Source organism: Dermochelys coriacea, chromosome 11, assembly GCF_009764565.3.
Source record: "Dermochelys coriacea isolate rDerCor1 chromosome 11, rDerCor1.pri.v4, whole genome shotgun sequence".
Classification (NCBI taxonomy): Eukaryota; Metazoa; Chordata; order Testudines; family Dermochelyidae; genus Dermochelys; species Dermochelys coriacea.
This window is the reverse complement of record NC_050078.2, coordinates 70,006,589-70,032,818: the sequence shown is the minus strand read 5'-3', so window position 1 is coordinate 70,032,818 and position 26,230 is coordinate 70,006,589. Positions and strand designations below refer to the sequence as shown.

Here is a 26,230-nt window from a genome sequence, read left to right as displayed (position 1 = left end):
AGAACACAGTGCCATCCACAGCCTCAGAAACAACTCTGACATCATAATCAAAAAGGCTGACAAAGGAGGTGCTGTCGTCATCATGAATAGGTCAGAGTATGAACAAGAGGCTACTAGGCAGCTCTCCAACACCACTTTCTACAAGCCATTACCCTCTGATCCCACTGAGAGTTACCAAAAGAAACTACAGCATTTGCTCAAGAAACTCCCTGAAAAAGCACAAGAACAAATCCGCACAGACACACCCCTGGAGCCAGGACCTGGGGTATTCTATCTGCTACCCAAGATCCATAAACCTGGAAATCCTGGACGCCCCATCATCTCAGGCATTGGCACCCTGACAGCAGGATTGTCTGGCTATGTAGACTCCCTCCTCAGGCCCTTCGTTACCAGCACTCCCAGCTATCTTCGAGACACCACCGATTTCCTGAGGAAACTACAGTCCATTGGTGATCTTCCTAAAAACACCATCCTAGCCACTATGGATGTAGAAGCCCTCTACACCAACATTCCACACAAAGATGGACTACAAGCCGTCAGGAACAGTATCCCCGATACTGTCACGGCTAACCTGGTGGCAGAACTTTGTGACTTTGTCCTGACCCATAACTATTTCACATTTGGTGACAATGTATACCTTCAAATCAGCGGCACTGCGATGGGTACCCGCATGGCCCCACAGTATGCCAACATTTTTATGGCTGACTTAGAACAACGCTTCCTCAGCTCTCGTTCCCTAATGCCCCTACTCTACTTGCGCTACATTGATGACATCTTCATCATCTGGACCCATGGAAAAGAAGCTCTTGAGGAATTCCACCATGATTTCAACAATTTCCATCCCACCATCAACCTCAGCCTGGACCAGTCCACACAAGAGATCCACTTCCTGGACACTACGGTGCTAATAAGCGATGGTCACATAAACACCACCCTATATCGGAAACCTACTGACCGCTATTCCTACCTACATGCCTCTAGCTTTCATCCAGATCATACCACTCGATCCATTGTCTACAGCCAAGCGCTACGATATAACCGCATTTGCTCCAACCCCTCAGACAGAGACAAACACCTACAAGATCTCTATCATGCATTCCTACAACTACAGTACCCACCTGCTGAAGTGAAGAAACAGATTGACAGAGCCAGAAGAGTACCCAGAAGTCACCTACTACAGGACAGGCCCAACAAAGAAAACAACAGAACGCCACTAGCCATCACCTTCAGCCCCCAACTAAAACCCCTCCAACGCATCATCAAGGATCTACAACCTATCCTGAAGGACGAGCCATCGCTCTCTCAGATCTTGGGAGACAGACCAGTCCTTGCTTACAGACAGCCCCCCAATCTGAAGCAAATACTCACCAGCAACCACACACCACACAACAGAACCACTAACCCAGGAACCTATCCTTGCAACAAAGCCCGTTGCCAACTCTGTCCACATATCTATTCAGGGGATACCATCATAGGGCCTAATCACATCAGCCACACTATCAGAGGCTCGTTCACCTGCGCATCTACCAATGTGATATATGCCATCATGTGCCAGCAATGCCCCTCTGCCATGTACATTGGCCAAACTGGACAGTCTCTACGTAAAAGAATGAATGGACACAAATCAGACGTCAAGAATTATAACATTCAAAAACCAGTTGGAGAACACTTCAATCTCTCTGGTCACTCGATCACAGACCTAAGAGTGGCTATACTTCAACAAAAAAGCTTCAAAAACAGACTCCAACGAGAGACTGCTGAATTGGAATTAATTTGCAAACTGGATACAATTAACTTAGGCTTGAATAGAGACTGGGAATGGATGAGTCATTACACAAAGTAAAACTATTTCCCCATGGTATTTCTCCCTCCCACCCCACCCCCCACTGTTCCTCTGATATTCTTGTTAACTGCTGGAATTAGCCTACCTGCTTGTCACCATGAAAGGTTTTCCTCCTTCCCCCCCCTGCTGTTGGTGATGGCTTATCTTAAGTGATCACTCTCCTTACAGTGTGTATGATAAACCCATTGTTTCATGTTCTCTGTGTGTGTGTATATAAATCTCTCCTCTGTTTTTTCCACCAAATGCATCCGATGAAGTGAGCTGTAGCTCACGAAAGCTTATGCTCTAATAAATTTGTTAGTCTCTAAGGTGCCACAAGTACTCCTTTTCTTTTAACAACATCATAATGACCATCCAGCAGGATTACACAACCCTTGCTGGACAGCACACACAAGTAAATGAAACAATTCAATTGCCAGCCAGTAAATCAAAACAACAGAAAAGCTCTTTGTATCACTGAAGCACCAAGGGACCGCCCCCTAAGTGTGTGGGGGGGTGGGAGGAGGAGAACTGTGCTAGCCACTGAGCAATCACCTAGAAAGAGACAAGTCCCTGCCCAAAAGAGCTTGCAATCAAATAGACCATCCAAAGGCAGTGTTATTCCCATTTTACAGATAGGGAACTGAGGCATAGAGACCAAACGACTTGCCCAGGATCAGAGAGCAGGTCTGTGACCGAGCCAGGAGTGCAGTGCAGTCCAGTCCTAGGCTAATGCTCCAAACACCAATCCATCCTCCCCCAATGCTACCGAGTACCCAATGTCCTTACTGGTCAGCTATATGGAGGCCTATGCTCTACTGCCCTATCTGGGGTTTGTATTTATCCAATGTCTTCCACATCCAGGCTTTGAGGGGTAACGCTGTGTCCCTAGCCGGAGTAAAGTACCACTGCATTCCTGTGACTTCCCCTCGGCGGAGGAATGAAAGAAATGGAGACCCTGTGCTGCTGGCCCAGGATCTGTTAGAGGGGGTAGGAGAGGCACCCTCTTCAAACCTGCCCACACCCAAACTCCATAGGATCCCCTTGAGGCAATCTGCATGTGGATGGATTCTTGTGGGGGAGGGAGCATTCTCCATAGTGTCGCCCCATCTCTGGAAAGCTGGGGATGTTCTACCTGAAGTTAATTATGACCCTTTCTGCATTAAGCTGAGCGCTTTCCTGTTCTGCCCTTTCAAACCCTGTCAGGAGCCAAGGCTCCCCAGATCTTCAGCAGCCTGCTGCCATGAGGGATGGGGAAGGATTTAGGCCTCTCTGCAGATGCCCCCTGCTTTCCTTAAAGGCCCCGTGATCCCTTGGGGAGTTTCCCTTCAAGACTTGTGATGTCTGCTGGTTGAGATGATGACTCCTTGCTTGTGCTGTGGGCAAGCCAACTTCCTGCTGACGGCAGGGTACCTTGGAAACTTTGTGAGTTTGGGCCTGTGGAATTATTGGAGTATCTCTTGTTCTTGATGAGCATTTCTGGGGGAAAGGTGTAATTTGGCTTTTAGCCACTGCTATAATATGTATGGAGCATGCAGGCCATGAATAACACTTGTGAGAAGTTAATTTTGTACACTATGTGCCTAGATCTAGATGATCCTTTATATGCACAACTGGAATTTGTTTGATTTGGGGACTGAAATTTCCTGGCATTTAACAGGCGAAGTACTCTGGATGTTTGCTAGTGTGAAAAATATCGATGCTACTCCATCTTCCACACCAGCCATTAGACGAAAGCAAGCAATATAAGCAAGCTTGTGCTGTAAAGGGTGTGACAAGAGCAGGCACAGCAAGGTAAAAAAGCTCAAACGACACTATGCTCAGCTTGTACCTTTTGCGTCTTAAGTAGACTGTAGGAGCTGCAATACCTGGAGACAACAGGAATTAAGGCTGGAAGGCCAAGCTTCTGGAATTTCCTTGTGTTTTGGCAAGGGCATGAGGTCAAATATGACATAAACATAGATTTTTGGGTATGTGTAAATGGGGTTCTGTTCAATCTCCCTAGAGGCCCAACCTACCATTGAATTTCTTAAGTAGCTAAATCAGAGCTCAAGTTTAGAAATTTACAGTCCCTGGCTCGATGAAGTCAGGAGCTGGGTGGGGCAGGAGGTCAGAGCCCCGTCTTTGAAGATGACAGGTTGGATCCTGGTCTGTGCTGTGACACAGAGCCCCATGGTGAAATCTACAAAGGGTGGGGACCCACCACCAGCCCTAAAAAGGAAGGGGAGCTGCTGACTGCTGCCTTGGCTTGTTCAGCAAAGCTGCCAAGGGAGAAAGTAGAGGGGGTCTTTTGTCCCCTGAGACCCTTGCTCCTTTTCCCAGTGACAGCTGCAGGATTTAACAGCCCCTTCTGCACCACCAGTGGAAGTGGCAACAGCTGCCATGGCCAGACTCCCTCTCCTGATGGATAGTTGTGAAACCTGCCACTGGTTATAGGACTCCTGAAATACTGGTGTCTTATCTGAAGGTGGCTTCTCTGATGTCTGCCTGTCAAAGAACAAAGGCAGGTTAAGAGGCCCCTGAAGTCTTTGTTTCAGAGTAGCAGCCGTGTTAGTCTGTATTCGCAAAAAATTTGAGCATTATGCTCAAATAAATTTGTTAGTCTCTAAGGTGCCACAAGTACTCCTTTTCTTTTTTGTGAAGTCTTTGTGTTCATGCCATGGATTGAGTGGTTACATGGGAACTGGCAGCCAAGATAAAACACAAATGTGATGGTCATACTAAGAACTATACATGTAATCCTCTTAATGACAAGGGCTTTGTAATGATCAGGATGAGCAGAGAAATCTTAGTGACGCTCATGGAAGCTATAGGCTCTGGGAGCCAGCAGAGAGCAGACTTAATTTCTGCCTCTTTTCTTCTGTTAAATATTCAGTGCTCCTTGCAAATGTGCTCAAGGCTTGAAATAAGCAACAACTAACACTTCAACTCTCCTGCCCCAGGGAGCGAATGGTTCTGCAAAGTGCAACTGCTGTAGTGACAGCATTCAGAGGAGTCTGACTGTGGGCACCAGAACAGTGTTTACTTGTGATCAGTGGCTGGTGGGATTGAAGTGTCTGTACAAGGCTGTTAGTGAAGTAGTAGTGAATGGGTTTTGTTTTTGGAGTAGTGAATGGATTTTGTTTTCCCCCGTATAAGGATGAGATTAGCTTTCCAAGCTAGTGTAAAAGGGAAACTGGGGTGTTGGAGGAAGAAAAGATAAATTACATCTCCGTCTTTGACATTTCCCCCTATATGATTCAGAAATAGGTTCTGGGAATCGCAAAGCTTTCTCTTTACCCCCTATGTAAGTCTGGGACCTGGGGGACTGACAATGCCACTTTAAGAATTTGTAAAGGGAGGTTTAATCTGCTTTTTGGATGCAGTAGGTTTGGGTAATTTCCCAAGATAAAGGGAGGCCCCCCAGTACTCCAGCTATTACTGCCAACTGTAACAACGTGCATTGGAGTTGACTGGTGGCAACTCGGTCAGCATACAGCAGACTCGAAAATTTGGGAGTGGTCACTGATGCACACCAGAACCGGTTGATGGGAAGAAGGCAGCTGTACCAATGCTGAGCGGAACTAATGCTGTGGGGCTTTAGAATAGAGTATTTAGAAGGATAAGTCCACTTTTCATGGTGTGTCTTTCCAAAGCAAGGCATTCAGCTGGGTCCTAGCAGTTCTGTAGATGGTGGTGGTAGCTGTCAGGAGTTTGAATAGTTCAGTGATGGATGTCATGACTTGTTGCATTGTGCAGAAGGATGTTTGTTTGAAGGATACCCTGTGAATACTTAAGATGCATGGTTTCCTGTCTCCTTCAGAGTACAGCACCTTTAACAGAGCAACACCACCAGTAATGCCTAGATTGAGAGCAGGGAGTACTAGACTAAGTTCTAGTGCCAGGCTGGCACACCTACTTTTCTATTTCAGGGGCAAAAGTGTTATCAGCTGAGCCATACAGATCCCACTTACTGAATACACCTGACTATAGAACTTAACTGCAGTTCTCCAGACTCAGTCACTGACAAATGCTCCTCAATATTCCACCTTTCAGTAATAACCCTTATGCCTCATTTGGAGCCACCTTGGCGAGGGACGAGGAGAAGAACCTGTGGAGCACCCCTCACGACATGTCCCACACTGAAGCCGATGATGACAGGATACTGTATAATCTGATTGTCGTCAGGAACCAGCTGGAGAAAGATTCTGAGGTAAGGCTAAAGGACTGTTGTTCATGGATACACAGAGTCATTGAATAAACACTTGCCCCAATTACAAACCAGCCACAAACAACTGAACAAACGAGAACAAATGTCATCACATATCCTGATGGTTGGTCATATTAGAGATTAACTTAACCAAACGGTAAGTCTGGTCATTCTCTGGATACCTTTCAGGTCTGTATGGAACATTATTGCTGTGGTAGCTTAGTTGAGTAGCAGTATCAAAGAAGAGGAGGTAATGCATGGTGATGTTAAATATAGTCGGGCAATGCAGATGTTTCTCTAATGAAAGGAAGTGTCCGAAGGACTATATCAAAGAGTTGCTGATGCTTGTATATCTAGGTTGGATTGGAGGTTGTGCGTACCATATGGTAAGTATTACTCTGGGGAAAGAGAATTCTACTTATTTTCCCCCGTACTAAATTTGGTAAGAGGTGAAGTAGGGAAGCCTTTCTATTCCCTGGTCAAAGAGTGGTCTCTGTGATACATTTCCTATACCAGCATGCACACTTAAGGCTCTTTCAGACTTCTATTAAATTAAACCACTACCTACATAGACCAAGTAACTTCTCTTTCTTGTCTATGCAGACATTCAAAGAGTCCCCACCCCAAGAGCTTACTATGTGTTTCTACAGTTTCTAGGACAGTGGGATCTCTATCATGGCTGGGTCCTCTAAGATGTTACTATGGGTAGGTCTACACTGAGGGGAGGGGGCGCGGGGAAGAGCTGTGGTACCAAATCTTAGCACTCGAGTCAACTGATTTGGGCTTGTGGGGCTCATGCTATAGGGCTAGAAATAGCAGTGCAGATGTTCGGGCTCAGGCTGGAGACTCTCCCCCTCACTGGCTCCCAAGTCCAAATGTCTAAACTGCTGTTTCTAGGCCTGTAGCATGAGCCTGAGTCAGTTAACCCAGATGCTGAGACTCTGCTGTGGGAATTTCATGCCCCCCCCCTCGCGTGGCCATACCCTATAATACTTTGTAGTTGTAGAAGCAGTGGTGGCTAACTGGCCGTTCTGATCTCTGGATAAGACACCTTTGACATAAGCTGTGCCTCCATTCTGAACTACGATTCTCCAGAGAGCAGTTCTTTTGGAGGGTCACAGGATTTAACTTCCTGCTTGATTGTTCACATTGCCATTATTAGATGCTTCTATGCCTTATTTGCATATGCTGGCCTTTGCATGTTCAAAGCTGCTTTCGCTGTTCCCTTCCCTTGTGTTACTACCACACCACAAACCTGACACTTCCACAAGAATGGTCCTGTCCTTGTGCTGAACCTGAACTGCAGTAGTTTGTCAAGTCAAATATTTGTGTAATCAGAATATGGTAATGATCAAGTACAGAAGAACTTGTGCAGCTGGTTAGGATAGTGGGGGGAGGGGGGGAATTGTCATCATTATATAAACTATATTTTATAGGCCTGATTTATTTCCCTAATGGACTTCATGTGTGTGACATTAGCGACCTGGAGCATGGATTGAAAATAGGCTGTAGAAAATACTCTTTTTAAAATGAAATGGACACATCCCTTTTGGACAGCTATTACAACTGTGAAATGTTTGCAGTAAAACTTGATAGCACATAATTTCATTATGATCCCATGAAAATGACCTAATCTTATAAAGTCTGCAATGTAATTATTTTATCTTTTTTCTAGGAATTAGTGAATTTTAGTGAATCTAGGAATTTTAAGTGGAAATGAGCCAGTTTTTTTTTAATGAATCCTTATTCTTTTGACATTTAGTTGAAATGAGAGAATGTAATTTTTGAATGTATTGTCATGAAGTGGGCTTTTGGGGTAGTTAGTGTTTAGATGTTTTGGAGGGTTGAGGGAAATAAAATTGCAACACAATTCTCATGACTACACATGACCCTTATTGGTATAGAAACTATAACTTTTCTCATGCTCTTAGGTTCATGACCACTAGTTTCTTAATTGAAACTAATGGGGATCTTTTCATTGACTTCAATGGGCCACAGTTTGGATCAGTCCCTAAATTATTGTTCTGGAATGTGGGTGCTTTAAGCTAATATGATGCGAAGGAACGTAGCTGAGTTAGTGGCTTGTGACTTGTGTCCTCACTTGTTAAATATTTAATTTATTCTGGATTAGAGCAGTCTAATCTGACGATTATGAGCTAGAACTACTTCCTGATGACTGACTACGAAAGCCATTAGTAGTTATGTAACAGCATCATAAATGAGTGTGGTGCTTAAAATGTCAGGTCCCAGCCCTGAAGAACTTTGAGCCTAAATGAGACTAAACACAATAAGGGAAGATGGGAAGCTAAGAGAAGAGATCATGAGATGTGTTTATTGGCACATGTAGATTGTGCACCCCAGCCAGTCTATCTAAGGTATTTATATGTATCTCCCACCCCCTGCCCTGTGACTATAATGTCTCTGTCTTTAATGTATTGATCCTTACAACACCCCGTGAGGTAGGACAGGGCTGTTATCCCTATTGTACAGATGGGAAACTGAGGCACAGAGACTAAGTGAGTTGCCCAAGGTGTCACAGGAAGCCAATGGTGAAGCAGGGAATTCCCTACCTGAGCACCTCAGTGATTGGACCGCCCTTCCTCTAGTGAAAGACTCTCACTTACTACAACAGATGTTGGATCAGGCTGCTTGTTAGTTCTTTTTTTAAATTCTTAACACTTTGAGTAGTACCTGGAGTGGCGGTCAGTGCTGGAAGGCTGGAGGCCTTCATTCTAGGACATAGATAAACCCCTGGGTCACTAGTTTTGTGTTTCAATCACCAGGTGGAGTTAAGAATTGAGTGTCAGATTTAACTTCTTCAACTTTACTTTTATTAATATTTTGCCCTTAACATTACTTACTCTGACTGTGACTGAAGGTTTTGTGAGCTGAAATCTTAATAGATCTTTATTCTGGAGTTTTGTAACTAGCGTGGTTTTAAAATTTCTTTTTGTACCCTTACTTTGTTAAAGAGGAAGAACATGAATATCAAGGGTTGAAGGACAAACCATGTTTCCTGGTCTGTGTGTAGGAAAGGGAAGAATTTGTAGCATGCATCAGCATGAAGCCTGGTTCTCTCTCTCATTGTCGACTTGTCGTCGCCAACACAAAACAAGCTGAAATTCGGTGTTATTGAAGGAGCCTCTTTCCTGCAAACTAACTAAGCCCTTTTGGTGCTAATGTGAAACTCCCTATTCAGTTGGTCAGAGCTATAGTGGTGTTAATGGTTTATATAATGCAGCATTGCTTGGACTCCTCATTCCTGCTGTTGCCCCTATGCCAAGTGGTAGCCGATTTGGGAGCCTTTTGGGTATCTAGATTTTTTTTTTAATGTAACTTACTTGTTTACAGTACATGCCAGTCCTTGAACAGAGGTGATCACAAACAGCACACTGGAAAATCTGTGCTTCAGAAATCTCAGCTCAAACGGTTCCCAGGAAGCAAGTCTGCCCCAAGGATCAACTCTTGTTACAGAGGTTATGGTAGAGAGGAAACTGTCTTGCTGTTTGCAACAGCTCCTCTAAAGAGAATAATTAACACAGGACATTTATTCAGACCTGCTAAGAACATGTGAGACTGGGTGTAACAGCGCCATATGATGACACCTACCTAACAATCTAATCACTTTTTTGCTCTTTCTAAAGACAAAGTTACACTGAAGCCTCTGGGAGGTTTACTGGAGTACTGAGTCTTACCCCTTTGACTATATTCATCTTTTGAATCTCAATGTTCATCGCACTTTGTTTTTAATCACTTTATTTATGCAAACAATAAAAAAAAATCCTGACTGAATTCCTGTGAAGAATGTGGGCTCCTTCATAGATCCCAAGGCCAGAAAGGAACATTGTGATCTAGTTTGACCTACTGTACAGCACAGGCCATAGAACTTCCCCAAGAGATCTGCTCTAGGAGTTCTTTTCTAAAACATCCACTCTGGATTTAAAAACAGTCAGTGATGGAGAATCCACCATGATCCCTTTTAAATTGTTCCAGTGGCTAATTACAGCCCTGTTAGGTCATTCCCAGAAGTGCCTCCTTTCTGAAGCAGTACTTCTGAGACTGAAGCAACAAGTCAGCTTCCTGGAATGTGATCTATCAAGATCGGATATGGTGCGCTTAATCTGTGAATCTCAATATGATTCACACAAGAAGGTGTCTTTTAGAGATGGGGAAACTGAGTCACAGGGAAGTGAAACATTTTGCCCAGCGTTGTGCAGATTAGTGGCAGAGCCAGCAATAGAATCCAAATATATGTGTACGCTACAGAGACTATACTGGCACAGATCAATCCTGGAACCTCTGCCTGTTGATTGTGATCTCTGGGCTGCTAAAAGTCCAGCGGTGCAGTGGGGCTCAGGCAGGCTGCCTGCCCTGGCACCACATCACTCCTGGAAGCGTCTGGCTGCTAGCACGTCTCTGCAGCCCCTGGGGTGGGGAGGGGGAAGCTCTGCACACTGTCCCTGCAGCTCCCATTGGCTGGGAACTGGCCAATGGGAGCTGCGGGGGTGGCGCTTGCAGGGGTGGGCAGCTCATGGAGACCCGCTGCCTCCCCCAGGACTGCAGAGATGTGCCAGCAGCCAGATGTTTCCGGGAGCGATGTGGGGCCACGGCTGAGCCCCACTGCCCCGCCGGCCAGGAGCCATCTGTGGTAAGCACCTCCCAGCCGGAGCCTACACCTTGCTCCCCAGCCTGGAACCCCCTCAGGCACCAAATTCCCTCCTAGAGCTTACACCCCTCACTCCTGCACCCCAACCACCTGCCCCAGGCTCAGCGAATGCACACCCCACAGTTGAGAATGTTGCACTGATTTGTGACAATTCCTGAAGTGTTTTGGATCTATAAGCTACAAATGACACTAATAAAAAGTGAAACTCATGAACTGTCCAGTGGATTCTGTGAGATTAGGTGCTGTGTAACCATATGACCCCTGCATCCAAACTCCATCCCAGAGCTTGCACCCCAACCCCTTTCCCCAGGCTCAGCCCGGAGCCCCCTCCCACACTCTGAACTCCTCAATCCCACCCCAGAGCCTGCCCCCCCTCCTACACCCCAACCCCCTGCCCCAGCCTGGTGAAAGTGAGTGAGGGTGGGGAGAGCAAGCGAGCGACGGAGGGAGGGGGGAATGGAGGGAGCGGGGCCTCTGGGAAGGGGCGGGGTAGATCCTGGGTTGATCTTAAATTCAAAAAGTGATCTTGTGCATTTAAAAAAAAAGTCCTCTTGTGGAGCCCACTGGTGTAGATGCAGCTGACATAGACAGAATGGGGGTTTTCTCTCAGTACAGGAATGCCACCTCCTTGAACAAAGCCATCTTCTGTGGACGGAAGCCCTCGTCTGTTGATTGTAGCTGTATGTATGCTGGGAGTTACGTCTGCGTAGCTATGCTGGTCCAGGGTGTGGGTTTTTCATACTCCTGACTGCAGGGGTGAAAGTACTATTAAACTCTTTCCGGTACAGGGGCCTGGATCTGGGCCCCCAGGAGGGGTGGGGCCTCAGGCAGAAGGGGTAGGGTTGGAGTCAGCCTCTCCCAGCCAGCCCATCCGCGGAGCCTGGCCCACACCGCCCAGGGCTCCAGCGGCGATTTAAAAGGGCCTGGGGCTCCGGCCGCCGCTGTGGTAGGCCCTTTTAAATCACTGACCCTGGGGTAGCTGCCCCTTTTGTGCCCCCTTCCCTTGCTGTCAGCAGCCCTGCTGGTAGGGTCCCTACTGGCAGGGCCACCAACAGGGGGGGCAAAAGGGGCAGCGATGTTAAAGTGCTGCCACGGCAGCGCTTAAACGTTGGCAGCGTACAGGCCGGTACCCGCTTCTTACCGATATGCCGTACTGGCCTACGTTCGCCCCGCCTGACTGACGTAGCTAAGCGGATAGAACGTCTCTGTAGATTGGGTGTAAGTTTCTTGAGTCCCAGTCCAAAGCCTCTGTGATGTTCACACAGCGCTTTTTTGCAAACTTGGGTTAGCTCATGTGGGTTAAAACAGCAGTGAAGACCCAGCAACTCGGGTTAGCAGCTTGAGTGAAAACCTATAGGAGAATTTGGGGTTGAACTCAAGCTGCTAATCTGTGTTGGAGTTGCCGTGTCTTCACTGCTATTGTAACAAGAGTTATGAACACACTTTTTTTTTTTTTTGCAGTGTATACGTGCTCTCTAAGTCCTATATCTTAACACATCTTTCTTGTTTTCATATTTTCACTTCAGATAACTCTGTACTATGTCAGTTTATTTCCAGTGACATTTATATAACTCGGAACAAAAAATGTGTGTATGGTAACAATTGGAAATACCCTCGTTGTTGGAGTCTTTGTGGCTGCTTCCGATTCCGGCTCCTTCTGACAGACCAGAAAAACTTGGCTTGAGAACCCAACATTGCGGTACTCTGTGCAGTGATCACATCTTACCCCAGTGAGCATTTTACAATTAAGCCAAACAGCTTCACCCTCTTCTAATGAGAGCTCAGCCCTATGAGAGAAGCAAAGGTTTGAATTGCAACATATAATGGCCTGTGAATGCTAAGCATAATCTTTTTTGGAGAGCTGTTAAATTATCACTCTCCAGATGAGTGAATACAGCTCTGCTCATCAGCTGCAGTCTTAGCAGAATAGTTCCCACAGAGAGACCTTATGGACGCTACAAAGGAGATGATGCTGTCTCTGCTAGGAATGAACAAGGTTCACATGCTGGACTACTTGTGATCTCTCCCATGATCTGATTGTCACTGAGACTTTAGGTTTTGTGTTCTGCTGGTGTCAAATCAGTGTTTAGTGAGAGGAGAATTCTCTTCTATTTCTAGGTTCTGATTCAGCAAAGCACTTAAACGTGCTTAAGTACAAATAACTTAACCGGACGTGCTTATGTGCTCTGCAGAACTGGTACCCATATGTCCTTGTCTTCCTTAAGGACCTACTAGTACAAGTGTTTAGGGAAAGGGCCATATTCCACCATAGAGTTATTGGGCCAAATTCACATGCTTGGTATCCACACAGAAATGTGATTATTATTTTTTTTCAGTGCAAAAAATGTGGGGGTTTTTTTTGTTTTTTTTTAAGCAGCAGAGCTAACATGCATTAGCTATCCCACCTGAACAGGGTTTCTCCCATAGACGGTTTCTGCCTCTTGGGGAGGTGGATTAACTATGGCGACAGGAGAAGCTCTCTCATTGGTGCAGCAGCATCTTCACTGACACGGTGTAGCTGTGCCATACACGAAGACGATCACTTGGTGATGGTGATAATGGAAGTTCTGAATAACAGCAGGGTAAAGTTATGGCCCATAATGACTTGATTAAAATAAGTATTTATAAACAGAAGCATCTGTAGTCTCTCTTTGTTTGAGTCCACCCTTGGGATATAAATAAATTCTAAGGTTGTGACTTGTCTGAAACAAATTTTGGTACCATTAGAGCCTTGCTACTTTATACTCTGTTCATCAGTAACCTTGTAATTTGGGCACAAAAAGGGTTGTCTTAGCTCACTTGCCTGTAAAATGTTTTCACTGGCAGTCTTTAAATCAAGAGTGGATGTCTGAGGTACAGCATGGCTTCTAGAAAATCAGTTATGGTCTTGATGCTGAACCACTCAGAAAAATTCTGTAGCCGGTGTTATGCAGGTGGTCAGGCTAGCTGATGTAATGGTCCCTGCTGGCCTTAGAATCTATGATTCTCAATGCACAGTGCTGTAAATCTTCATTCCTTTGCTGTTGTGTACTACAGATAACTTACAGTGCTCCACAGTATACCTGTAAATAAACAAAACTGAGGTATGTGTGCTAAAATTAATTTTGTGATGGATTATCTTGCTCGTTAATGAGTAATTCGTAATGAGTCTCCTGGCAGTTATGGGGCAGTGTGATCTAGTGGATAGGGTCTTGGACTGTGAGTCTGGGATGCGGGTCATATTTCCAAATATACCACTTATCTGCTATTTGAGGCTGGGTTGGTCACGTCACGGATTTGTGTTTCCACTTCCTCACCATTAAAATAGGGGTGACAATAAGTTGGCTTCCTTTGTGAAGTGCTCTGAGATCTATGACTCGGAGCACAATGATCATGTTTATTAAGTTACTGGAAAAAGCAATTGAAATGCAGAATTCAAGAGGGCTCTGCACTCAGTTCTGGCAAAGGTGGGGGTTGAGAGGTATGCAGAGACTCCGGAAGGTGGGAGTAAATTAGAAATGGTTGGCATGTTGGGACAGAGCGCCTCTTTCCTGTTGTATTGTGTTAAATCATGTCTTGCATAGTGTAGTCATCCAAGCTATGAGAGAGGTTTACCATGTGCCTCCTAAAAGATTCAGAAACAGGATCTTTCATTTGTACAACTGGGCTTGTCTCCACAGGGACATCCAGAAAATTTAATCCAAGTTAACTAAAAGTGTGAATGTAAGGTGGATTAGTTAAACTGCATTAAATCCCCATGTGGACACACTTATTCAGAATTAAAGTGGCTTTAATTTGGTTTGCCTTAATTCACTTTGGAAGTGAATTAAAATAAAAGGAATTAAAGACTCTCTTTAATTCTGAGTGAAGGTATTCACATGGGGTTTAATGTGGTTTAACTACTCTACTTCAAATTAGCACATTTTAGTTAATTTGAATTAATTTTCCTGGAAGTGGAGACAAGCCCATATACACTGCAAGATGGGAGGAGAAAGTTACCCTTTAAATGGCTCCAATATTGATGATTTGTAAGTGTAGCTCCTTGAGTGCTGCTGTTGCACAGATGTGAGCATGTGACACGAGCCAGCTCTCTCCCATTTAGCCTGTGTCCACTTGACTAATGTGGATACTTCCAGCCAAAGAACTTTCACTCAGTGGGGAATCTGTCTGTTCGGAATAACAGCAGGGTAAACCCTTTTTAAAATAAACAGGGCCTAAATTTCTGCTCTTTAGTAATAATCCCTAGCTCCTATCCAGTGCTCTTCATCCATAGATCTCAAAGCATTTTTCAAAGGAGGTCAGTATGACTCCCATTTTACAGATGGGGGAAAGTGAGGTGCAGGGAGATAACCTAGCAGGCCAGTGGCAGAACAGGAAATAGAACTCGGGGGTCTCCAGAGTGATCTATTCACTAAGCCACACTACCTTCAATCATATAAAACTAAGTTCCGCCAATAAATCAAACCTGCAAAACAGGCCCTGTAACTGTCCCAGAAATATACCCTCAAACTTCCCCCAAACCCTGCTTTTTGCAGCATGCCTGGAAATTAATCTAATTCAGGATTATTTAGGGTCAAGATATAGGGAGACTTTTTTTTTTTTTTTCAGAATATGAACATGGATCCAAATTTTGCATCTGATCGTGTCTCCAATGGGCTGAACCACACCACTAGCTCAGAACAACCCCTGAAGGCTAGAGCAGTACAGGTCTGGATTGGTATTTTAAAGCTTTGGCCCACATCTGATAATCTTTAGGTTGTTTGACCTAATTTCCTATGTACAGCTCCTGAGAACAGCGCTGCAAATTAACTTCAAGGGAATAAAGAAACAGCTCTGATGGAGGATTGCTTTGGCAGCATGAAGAAAACCACCTACTAATTAATAAGTTTCCATATCGGGGAGGGTATTTGATTGCATTTGTCTCTATTCTCTTTGGCACAGCTTTTTGGTCAACTTCCAGTTCTGTGCCAGTCTGGCTCATACTGAATGCTTAGGATTTCCCCACTTCAATCTGGCATTTAAAGTACTTAGTACATTGCACTGATTCCATGGAACTTTTCCAGGTAAATATTTGAACAGCTGAGTGTTCAGATCAGCAAGGCAGGCTGGTGTGTGTGTCTGCTAACACAGAACTCACACTTTCTCACAAGCCATCTGTGATGCATGGAATTAGTCATCACTTCCCTTTGAGCTTTCACTGGCCTGAGACTGATTTCCAGCAAAGCATTACAAGTCTGATACTGGAACAGTTGCTACTGTGGATCACTGCCTAGGACGGACAGGTTGGGAAAATCTGAGTTGGCCAACTTGACAACTACTTGAATGTGACATTTTTGCAGTTATCCTGGTGTAGCCCCCTGTCTGTCCTCTGGGTGTCCTTTGCTACAGTCTAGAGGTAGGTTCTTGTGAAACTTCAACATGTTGCGAAGTCTCCCTGTCTGGTCCCAGGGCTGCTGACAAGCCTTTTGGGCAACTCCTATGAAGGAACAAGTCAAGTCTGAACGAAATGGATTGGCATGTTTGAGCAGCATCACAAAACTGCTTGTTACTTCACTGAAGATCATTGCCAGTGGTGTCGAGATGGCAGAGGTGGAGGAAGCTACATGCTTGTAGTTTGGCCACCACTAGAGCACTAGGATAGCACAGAAAATTCATGCAAGAAGCCATAGTTACTTCTTGGGGTACTGCAGTCTTTAGAACTGTTTCTATGGAAATTGTTATGCTGTCCACTGGTTCCTGTATCTGCTGCTCCTTAGTCTTGCACTAAGGCTTTTCTCTAGTCTTCACTGGCATAGATCGTACCACTATATGCATGATGGAAAGGAGAAAATTATTTCGCATCTGGGGAACTAAGAATCTGAGAATAAGTAAGATCTGCCCATGATCACATGGGAAATCTGGGTGAAGCCAGGAATACACTGCAGATGAGTGCTTTGACCATAAATCCATCCTGCCTCTTTTGTGGTGATGTCATTTCCCTGGTTGAAGCACATTTACCACAAGTAATAACAATGAGCATTGTGGCACACCAGGCAGTATGTACTTGTGTAGCTGAATATTAACTTGGAACACTATCTGTAAGAACAGATTGTTTAATAAATGGATTTATTGATCTCCATTATCCAACTCAGCCATTAAATATGACCCACAAAGGGGGGGAAATACTTTGTTACTTCTACAGGATTGATAAAATATCAGTAGGGTCTTTTTTTTAAAAAATTTCCCCTGCTTATGACATTAAACATTCAGGTTCCACCCGCCTTGGAAGACTGACTGGTGAACTAGTGAAATGACAACTTACTGAATCATGAAAGTAAGCTCTACAGCTAAGAGTGAGGATTTTTAGATTGCTTTAAAATGTTTGGGTTTCTTTTGCTAACACCTATTTAACATCAATGTCCAATTAACATTTGGGAGAAAGGACATATGTGTTAAAGATCACCATGGATGAATATTCCGTTAAAGTATGAGAGCTCACAGCTCTGACACATCTAATATAGAATCAACCAAACTTGGACTGACCAAAGTCAACATTCCTGATATTTCTGACAGTTTGTCTGTACCTTTTTTTCTCTCCCAGTGAGGTGGTAAGTCACTCAAGGGATCAGATCTTCAACTCGTAAATTGCCATAGCTCCACTGAGCTCAAGGCCACGGGTCTGGATGCTGAATTTTCTCATTCAATAAGAATTCGGAAGCAATTTTTTTCCCCCCTCAAGTGAGACTATTTTCATTAATATCTGCTTTCTGAAGAGCTGCATCGTTGTGTGAGTAGCAGAACAAGAAAGGTTTGCTTGCTGCCATCTGTGAGGTTCCCTATACCATTTTGTAGAAATACTACTACTCAACCTGAGCGGTACAAGGATCAGTTAGTCCGTGTTTCTGCAGCACATGGAACTAAGTAGTAGAAACAGAGGCACAGCGATGAAGTTACTTGTGCAGTATGGCACAGCTGGTATGAGAACTCTCGACTCTCGTTTTCAGCTTAGGCATGAGAACCTTCTCTCCATTTCAGGGGCTTCTGGTGCACTCAGACCATGCTTCTGCAAAGCTTTGCAGAAGTTCAGACATGCTCCTTTTGGAGTCTGTCCTTCTTTAAAGCTTCCCCAGCTATCGTGGGGACAGTTGCAGTTGTGTATGGTGGCCGCAGCCTGTTGTTGGGGACTCTGAGTCGGAAAGTTACAGGGAGTAACAGCTTAAAAGGTTGACTTTACCGAAACCCTCTCTGGAGTTTAGATGCACAGAATCCCTTGTTTCAGAGTAGCAGCCGGTGTCCGTGTGTATCTGCAAAAAGAACAGAAGTACTTGTGGCACCTTAGAGACTTACACATTTATTTGAGCATAAGCTTTCGTGAGCTACAGATCACTTCATCAGGTGCATACAATGGAACATATAGTAAGAAGATACCATATATATATATATATGAGGTAATACACACACACACACACACACACAGAGAACATGAGAAGGTGGAATAAGAGGCTAATTAAGATGAGCTATTATCAGCAGGAGGAAAAAAACTTTAGTGATAATCAAGATGGCCCATTTAGGCAGCTGACAAGAAGGTGTGAGGATAATGATCCCTCACTCTCTCAGATCTTGGGAGACAGACCAGTCCTTGCTTACAGACAGCTCCCCCCTCCCCGACCCGAAGCAAATACTCTCCAGCAACCACACAACAAAAACACTAACCCAGGAACCTATCCTTGCAACAAAGCCTGATGCCAACTCTGTCCAGATATTTATTCAAGTGACACCATCATAGGACCTAATCACATTAGCCATACCATCAGGGCTTGTTCACCTGCACATCTACCAATGTGATATATGCCATAATGTGCCAGCAATGCCCCTCTGCCATGTACATTGGCCAACCCGCACAGTCTCTGTGCAAAAGAATAAATGGACACAAATCTGACATCAGGAATCATAACATTCAAAAACCGGTAGGAGAACACTTCAACCTCTCTGGCCACTCAGTAACAGACTTAAAGGTGGCAATTTTGTAACAGAAAAGCTTCAAAAACAGACTCCCAGTGAGAAACTGCTGAGCTTGAATTAATATGCAAACTAGATACCATTAACTTGGGTTTGAATAGGGACTGGGAGTGGCTGGATCATTACACATATTGAATCTATTTCCCCATGTTAAGTATCCTCACACCTTGTCAGCTGCCTAAATGGGCCATCTTAATTATCACTACAAAAGTTTTTTTTCTCCTGCTGATAATAGCTCATCTTAATTAATCAGCCTCTTATTCCACCTGTGTGTGTGTGTGTGTGCGTGTGTGTGTGCGTGCGTGCGTGCGTGCGTGCGTCTTCTTACTATATGTTCCATTCTATGCATCTGATGAAGTGGGCTGTAGCCCACGAAAGCTTATGCTCAACTAAATTTATTTAGTCTCTAAAGTGCCACAAGCCCTCCTGTTCTTTTTGAGAATCCCTCGGGAGTGGCAGAAGGGTGGAGTAGGAAGGGGGACACAGTGCTAGGGACTTGCTTCTGGTTCTTTTCAAAAAGCTTCATTAATGCAAAGGAAGCAAGAGACTCCTAGCTCAGCCTATTATTTTTATTATAGTAGCACTTACAGACCCTAGTCAAGGCCTGATTTCCCCTGTTGTACTAGACAATGTCCAGGAACATCATAAGGCTGTCCCTGTATTGAAGAGCTTCCAATCTGAATAGACAAGAAGTAAAAGGGGAACCAGAGGCACAAAGAAGTGAGTGACTTGCCCAAGGTCACAGAGCGAGTTAAAGGCAGAGGCAAGTATAGAAGTGAGCTCTCCGGACTCTCAGTCCAGTGCCGCACCCACAAGACCATGCTACCCCTCTGCTAAGTCATGCTCTATGGTACACCACTTCCTCTTCTTCCCCTTGTAGCAGCAAGTGCTGCTGCGTCCTTCCCCCAACAGCTGTACAAAGCCTCTAAAGCCACCAGCAGCGGTGTTTAACCTAGACAAGGGTCTCCTCCTTCCCCCTGTCACTTCCTCCCTACGCATCATTTTCAACCCTGGGTGCTGCGATTGCTATTGCACAAGAGTCTGTCATAGGTTGTGGCCAGGAGCTGTGACGTGTTTCCATACCGGTGTCACAGTTACCAGTCAAGTGTGTGTTTTCCCTTCCTTTGCTCTCACTTGAGGCTGTGCAGCAGTGAAGTGAATCCATCATTCTGTTAAGTCTGCTGCTATGTTCAACATGGCCCAACATTTAGGGAAAGGGGTTTAATTTATTTAAAATTCATAGAAGCAAAACCAACTTAACTTCTTCAAGGAAAGAAGCTGCTTTCTGCAAAATGGTTGGCAAAACAGGAAACGCCCCCTAGTGAGCGTTTTCCCAGGGTCTCTTCTCATTGTCATGCTTTTGTGCGTTGTTTACAAAAACTCTTCAGGCTTGTTTCAGCCCTTTGTATGCCCCCTTATATTCAGAAAGGGATGGGACATTTACATGGATAAAAAGAATACCCAGAGTTAAAATAGTTAATGCTAACAAAAGGATATTAAACCATATGCTTATCAGAAATGTCCCAGACAACAACCTGCAGTACACACGGCAATTCCGACTAGGCTGTAGGCACATGCACCCTATAATTCATCGAGGGCAGTTTGATGGCTTCAAAGGTTGTAACAAGGTATGGCACCTTCCACTTTTAGGTCACTAGTTCTATCCAGCCCATATTAATATTAACTGCCTCTGTTAACCATCAAACAGGGACTAATTACACGCAAGTTGATCTTTGGCTTGCGCTCTGGGGACAATCATTAAAATTGCCCTCACTTCTGAATGTTCAGTCCAGGGTAGAAGCCAAGGAGTGATCCTCAGGATTGGTTCACCATGAGCTGGCATTGTTAGATTTTGCAGTGTTTAAGGTATTAGAACATCTAGTCTGACCTTAATAACACAGACTGTAGCATTTGAATCAGATATCCCAGCACTGAGCCCAATAACTTGTGTTTGACCAAAGTCTATCATCCAGAAAGGCAGCCAGTCTGGATTTGAAGACAGCCAGGGATGGCGAATCCACCTCTACCTAGCTGCACCATAGTTACGGTTGAGCAGCAGGTTCTGCATAAAGGTGAGATGAAGCTCCCGCCCAGGCAATGTGGGGCAGGGGGTGGGGGTGGGGAGAGTTTGCTGTATCCTTTCAATGTTAATGGAATAATTCAGTGCCTAAAGATTTGAAAAGAAAGCAGCAGCCTTGTTTCTAAATAAAACAGACAATGGAACCAATCCTGCTGTTCCGCTGGGGTAAATCAGGAGCAGCTCCTTTGACACGAATGAAATTGCTCTGGGTTTACATTAGAGAGCAGAGTTTGGCCCAGTAACTCTAAGTGTAATTAAAGACAGACCTGAATGAACATTGCTTTGCTGCAGATGGGTTCTAGCAAGGTCCCTGTTAACATAAAATTCAGGTGGAGAGAGAGAGAGATCAGGGTTTCTGGGGTGATTAGTGTACAGCAGTGGTTTTCAACCTTTTAACATTTGTGGACCCCTAAACATTTTCAAATGGAGGTGCAGACCCCTTTGGAAATCTTAGACATAGTTTGCAGACCCCCAGCGGTCTACGGACCACAGGTTGAAAACCACTGGTACAAAACAATATGGTACAAACACTTTCCACCCATCCAGGGCTTCTAATAATAGAAACTAATTATTGGATTCAACTCAAATGAGCAAATAGTTGGTATATTAAAAATTTATTTGTCTAAAGAGGTCAGAGAGTCACTGCTTATTTTTTGCAGAGACCCTTCCTTCCTTGTTAATACTTTGGATCATGAGGATGTTGGGAGGATTCCAAGGGATCCCTGCCAAAAAGGGCCAAGGCAGTATGTGCCTCACACTGTAAAGGCTGAGGTTTGGGGGTTGTTTGTGCTCTATGGGTTGCAGTCAACTTCTCCTGGAGCCCACACTTACAAACTGCAGTCTATTCTTTAACTGAAGAAGAATCTCTTTCCCTTCTCACTGAGCCAGAGTTTGCATCCTAGTGTCCAGGGTGCGTCACAAAAGAGAGGACTTCCAGGTTATCACTGTATCCTCTCCTTTTCAGAACTTAAATGACGTATTAGCTCATGTGCAAAACTGAAACAATGCGGCCATTTTCAGGCTCCAAGGGAGGAGGTGGGGAAGGGAAACACCTCTGCTTTGCTTTGCCAATCAGTGAATAGCACCAATACTCTCTTGGCTAAGAATGAAGGATTTCTTCCTACTCCCAGGCTGGGGAAAAAAACAGCATAAGCTGCTGTGTGCTGATCTGAATTTCCCCTGCTCTCCTGACATAAATTCATGACTATCTTAACATTCATGATCCTCTCACTCAAAATCATAATCTCAGAGGAGTTCTTTTGGTTATATTTGAGCAATGGGGGGGGGGGTTATTCACTTGGAGCGCTGCAGACGTGACTTGGCTATCTGCACACAGAAGAAGTATAGTAACTGGAGAAGCTCGGGGCCAACATTTTCAAACCTGATGCCTAAAGTTTGGATCGTAATCAGAGTTAGTTGCTGAAAGAGTGTCACCCACAAGTCAGCACCTCTTAAAAATCAGGATACTTCTAATTAGGAGTCTAACCTTAGCGCCTTGGTTTACATTATTTTTTGGCGTAAGTATCTAATCCCATTTGTTACAAACAAATGAAAATACTTGAGTCACTTCAGTGGTTTGTAGGTACAAAAGAACATTTCAATTAAGTGACGTCTTAAAGTGACTTTCTTAAAGGCTGCTTTGCTTGTGTACCTCAAGGGCCGGACCCAGTTCTCAATTAAAGCAATAGAAGTTTCCCCCACTGATTTGAATTGCTGGATCAGGGCCTAAACTGATGTGTGCTCCTGTGAGATAGAAATCTTGCCCAGGATGCTGCATATCTGGGAAACAAGGTTCTGATCTTATGGGTCTGATAGACAGCCAGAGATCAGCCAGTACTACATGGTGAATTCATCTGATTTCGCACTGTGATTGTGACATGCATGGATCGTGACATGGAAACAGGATTTTTAACCATCATTCAAATTCAAGAATTCAAACTAGACTTAGGCCAGGAAAACACTTGAAATTGAAAATCACTCTTAACCATATAATGCCACCTTGGATAACAACTGTATTTCAGCAAGTGCTAGGGCTAAACACGTGTTGGTATGAGACCAGGCAAACTATGGCCCGTGGGCTGGATCCGGCCCCTTGGGGCTGTGGATCTGGCCTGTGGGATTGCCACCGCCGCGGGCTCTGCACCGATCCTGGAAGCAGCCACACCACGTCCTTGCAGCCCGTGGGGGTGGAGCAGCAGAGGGCTCCATACGCTGCTCTTGCCTGTGGGTACCTCCCCAAAGCTCCCATTGGCCAGGAACGGGTTACCATGGCCAATGGGAGCTTCGGGGGAGGTACCCACAGGTGAGGGAAACACGCGGAGCCCTCTGCTGCCCCACCCCACCCCCAAGGACCATGCAGGGACGTGGTGCCGGCCGCTTCCCGGAGCAGCGGGGGGCCAGGGTCAGGGCAGGCATGCAGAGAGCCTGCCCTGGCCCCAGTTCGTGCCACTGCCACCCCAGAGCTGCTCTAGTAAGCCGTGCTGGGCTGGACCCTGAACCCCTCCTGCACCCCAACTCCCTGCCCTGAGCCCCCTGCCACTCCACACCCCTCCTGCACCCCAACTTCCTGACCTGAGCCCCCTCCCATACCCTGCACTCTTCCCCCGCACCTCAACCTCCTGCCCCGGCCCTGCAAGCAATTTCCTCACCCAGATGTGGCCCTCAGGCCAAAAAGTTTGCCTACCCCTTTATTAGACACTGCATGATAGAGACAAATTCTGACTTAAGATACTGTAGATAGTGCCTATGTCTGATTTCAGTGGGAGATGTATACAAGTGACAACTGAGCATGTGTTTTATGGCTTGGCTTCTTTATAACTTTCAGACCAATGAGGCAGGCAATAGGAGGGATTAGTGCCTCTGTTCTTATCTAGGATTCTTCTTCCTAGATGTGGGTCCCTTTGTGCTGTCTCTTCTTCCCCGAGACCTGGTCGCAGTTCCAGCTTGGTTTGTTCCCTATTCAGAGTCCTTGAATTCATTCTAAGTTAATTTCCTTTGATGCCACCCGCAGGCTACTGAGGATCTTGCTAGATGGTTGTTGCTAGTTCTCTCACATATTATAGCTGTCCAGTTCCAGGACTGGCGAGCCCGGAGTTTTTCTCTGATGTCACCAACTTCAAACTCACAGGGCCAGACGTGTGACTGAGGAGCACTTAGTGCAGCTGGGTGGGCCAGTGTGTAGAAAGTGGCCTTCAGCCACTTCTGCACTCCCTGATCTTGGAGCCACTCTTTACCAGGCCAGTCCCGAGGGAGAAGTGAGACCAGCCTGCAAACTGCTGGGGCTGCCAGAATCATGGGGATGGTTCTCTTGGTCCGGGTGTCCCAGTCCCAGTTCTAAACCCAGGTGTGATGATAACTGCAGGGCTGTTTCTTTTCTTGGCTCTTTTTTTGGCTCATGTGCCTATGGTTCAGTGCTGTGCTGGAGTTCAGCTTTAATCACACATTGGCATCGTGACAAGACGGCAATAAGGAGAAAGGGCAGCAATGGCTGGTGACTGCCAAATAATGAGCAGAGAGAATGCACCTACTTGGTACTGTGCTGGAAACTGGGGCTTGTATGTTCAAAATCAGTTAAGGGATTTAGCTCCTAATTCCATGGATTTCAGTGGGAGAGGTGTGGCTAACTCCCCCTCCTTGGCTAAACTGACAATCTCCGCCTAAAACTCTTTTATGCATTACTAAGGTAAGATCTGGATCCTTGGTCCTGTAAACCTAGCTTATCACAGGTGCAAGGAGTCGGCAGCCCACACCCACCTGCCTCTGTGACGTGGCAGGGTGAGAGAGTTGGTTAGTGAGTCAGGAGAAAATGAGTGAGACATCCTTGTCTTCATCCTTTCTTGCTTGAGCCTCAATTTGATGGATCACTCCCCACCCTGCTCTAAATATGACTGGTACCCAAATGTCTTGAGTCATCAGTGGAAGAACATGGAGTCCTTCCACTCAGTGCACCCAAGGCCCTTCCCCATTCCAGTACAGAGGCGCGCACAGTAATTACACAAGATGCTCGAAGTATGAATATGCTAGATGTGGCAATATGGAAACATCACATCCAGTTTGTCTCCTAGTAACACGCAGGTGTTGTCACGAGTCATTTTAGGTAGAGCAGGTATTGAGGGCTATAATGTCAGGCAAACTTCACTTCCATTATCAGACCCTGTTTACAGTTGCCTTTAGCTTTACCAAACGGTAATAGTTCAGGCTGAAATTTCCTTCATTGGGTATCTGCCTCAGGTTAATCTTTTCTTCCAGAGGGGTTGTGGGAGAGGGAGTTGTTCAGCCGATTCCAATTTCTTACAGTAACTTCACTGAAAAGCTCAAGCATGCCCAAGCTTTGCAGCAGGGACTTGATATTTGGCAGGAAGGTTGTCCTAGTTCCAGGGATGTGGCTTTGCTTGTGAAAATCTGGTCAGGTTATAAGCTTCTGAAAATTTCAGTTCCCACAAACTCGGAAGAGAAAACAGTGGTGACATCTCTGAAGAGTCTGTCTTCACTGAGCACACTCCATCACCTCCCAGCACAGCTGCTATGTGCCAGCTAGACTATGCATGTGCCATCCCCGCTATTGTCCCTGAGCGTGCTGCATTCAAGAGCTGCTGGGGCTGAGCAAGACTTTCTCTGCAATATCGCCTCCTCATTGCGGGGTACCACTGTGGCCTCTGGACCCAAACTGAGAGCATGAAGAGAAAGCAATTTGCGGATGAGTTGGGGCAGAAGGATCTGTAGCCCCCAGAGCGCACATCCTTCCAGAACAGGGACTAGAACTCAGGATTCCTGAGTCTCAACATTCCCGTGTAGGCTAGTAAATAGCTGTGAGACCCAGTGGCAAAGAGTGTCTCATCCTCTTGTATGGGCTGCTCCACACAGAAAATAACAGCCTACTACTGCTATCAGTTACTCTTTTAGCTCCGTGCTGTGGATCTAAACATCTCAACCTTGCTGATGACTCCAGAGGGTAGATGGGGGGGGTGTCAATATGGTTCCATGGAATGGAATTTCTGCTTTTCTGTTTCTCTTAAAAACTCGCTCTTTCTGTGTTTTTGCTGCAGGACTCTTGGGGGGTGGAGTGGGCTGGAGAACTAGGGAGGCTCTGTCCTCACAAGAGCAATAAAAACTAGTAATTGAGAGCACATGGAATTTTTGGATATTTTGTTTTAATTCCAAACTTTTAAAAAACACTTGAAAGGAATGTGTGAATGTGAAAGATTAAAACATGTCTGACCTATCAAGTCAGAGCAGAGACTGAGCCCACTCCAGTTGTCCAATCCTTCTGCTAACTATGATATTTCTGGGTAAAAAGCAAACAGAACCCCATGCTCCATCTGCACTCACACTTGATCAAAATACCTAATTGGTTTTAATTCACACCTTTTCCCCTTCCCCCTCCCCCTCCTTATTTCAGTGCAAGTTGGTGGGGTGGACACTTGTTTTGGATTAAGAATGTCCTTAATTCCCTTTAAAAATTCCCAGCATACTAAATCAAAATAGGACAGAATGTGA

At 45.3% G+C, this 26,230-nt stretch overlaps 1 protein-coding gene across 1 annotated transcript in view; it reads left to right on the top strand.

Moving 5' to 3' along the window:
* MREG (melanoregulin) overlaps positions 1–26,230 on the top strand; it is a 45,262-nt gene that overhangs the window by 10,022 nt on the left and 9,010 nt on the right. Inside the window, exon 2 of the mRNA XM_038421934.2 lies at positions 5,858–6,014. Coding sequence (XP_038277862.1) covers positions 5,858–6,014 — 157 coding nt within the window. The remainder of the gene's footprint in view (positions 1–5,857; positions 6,015–26,230) is intronic.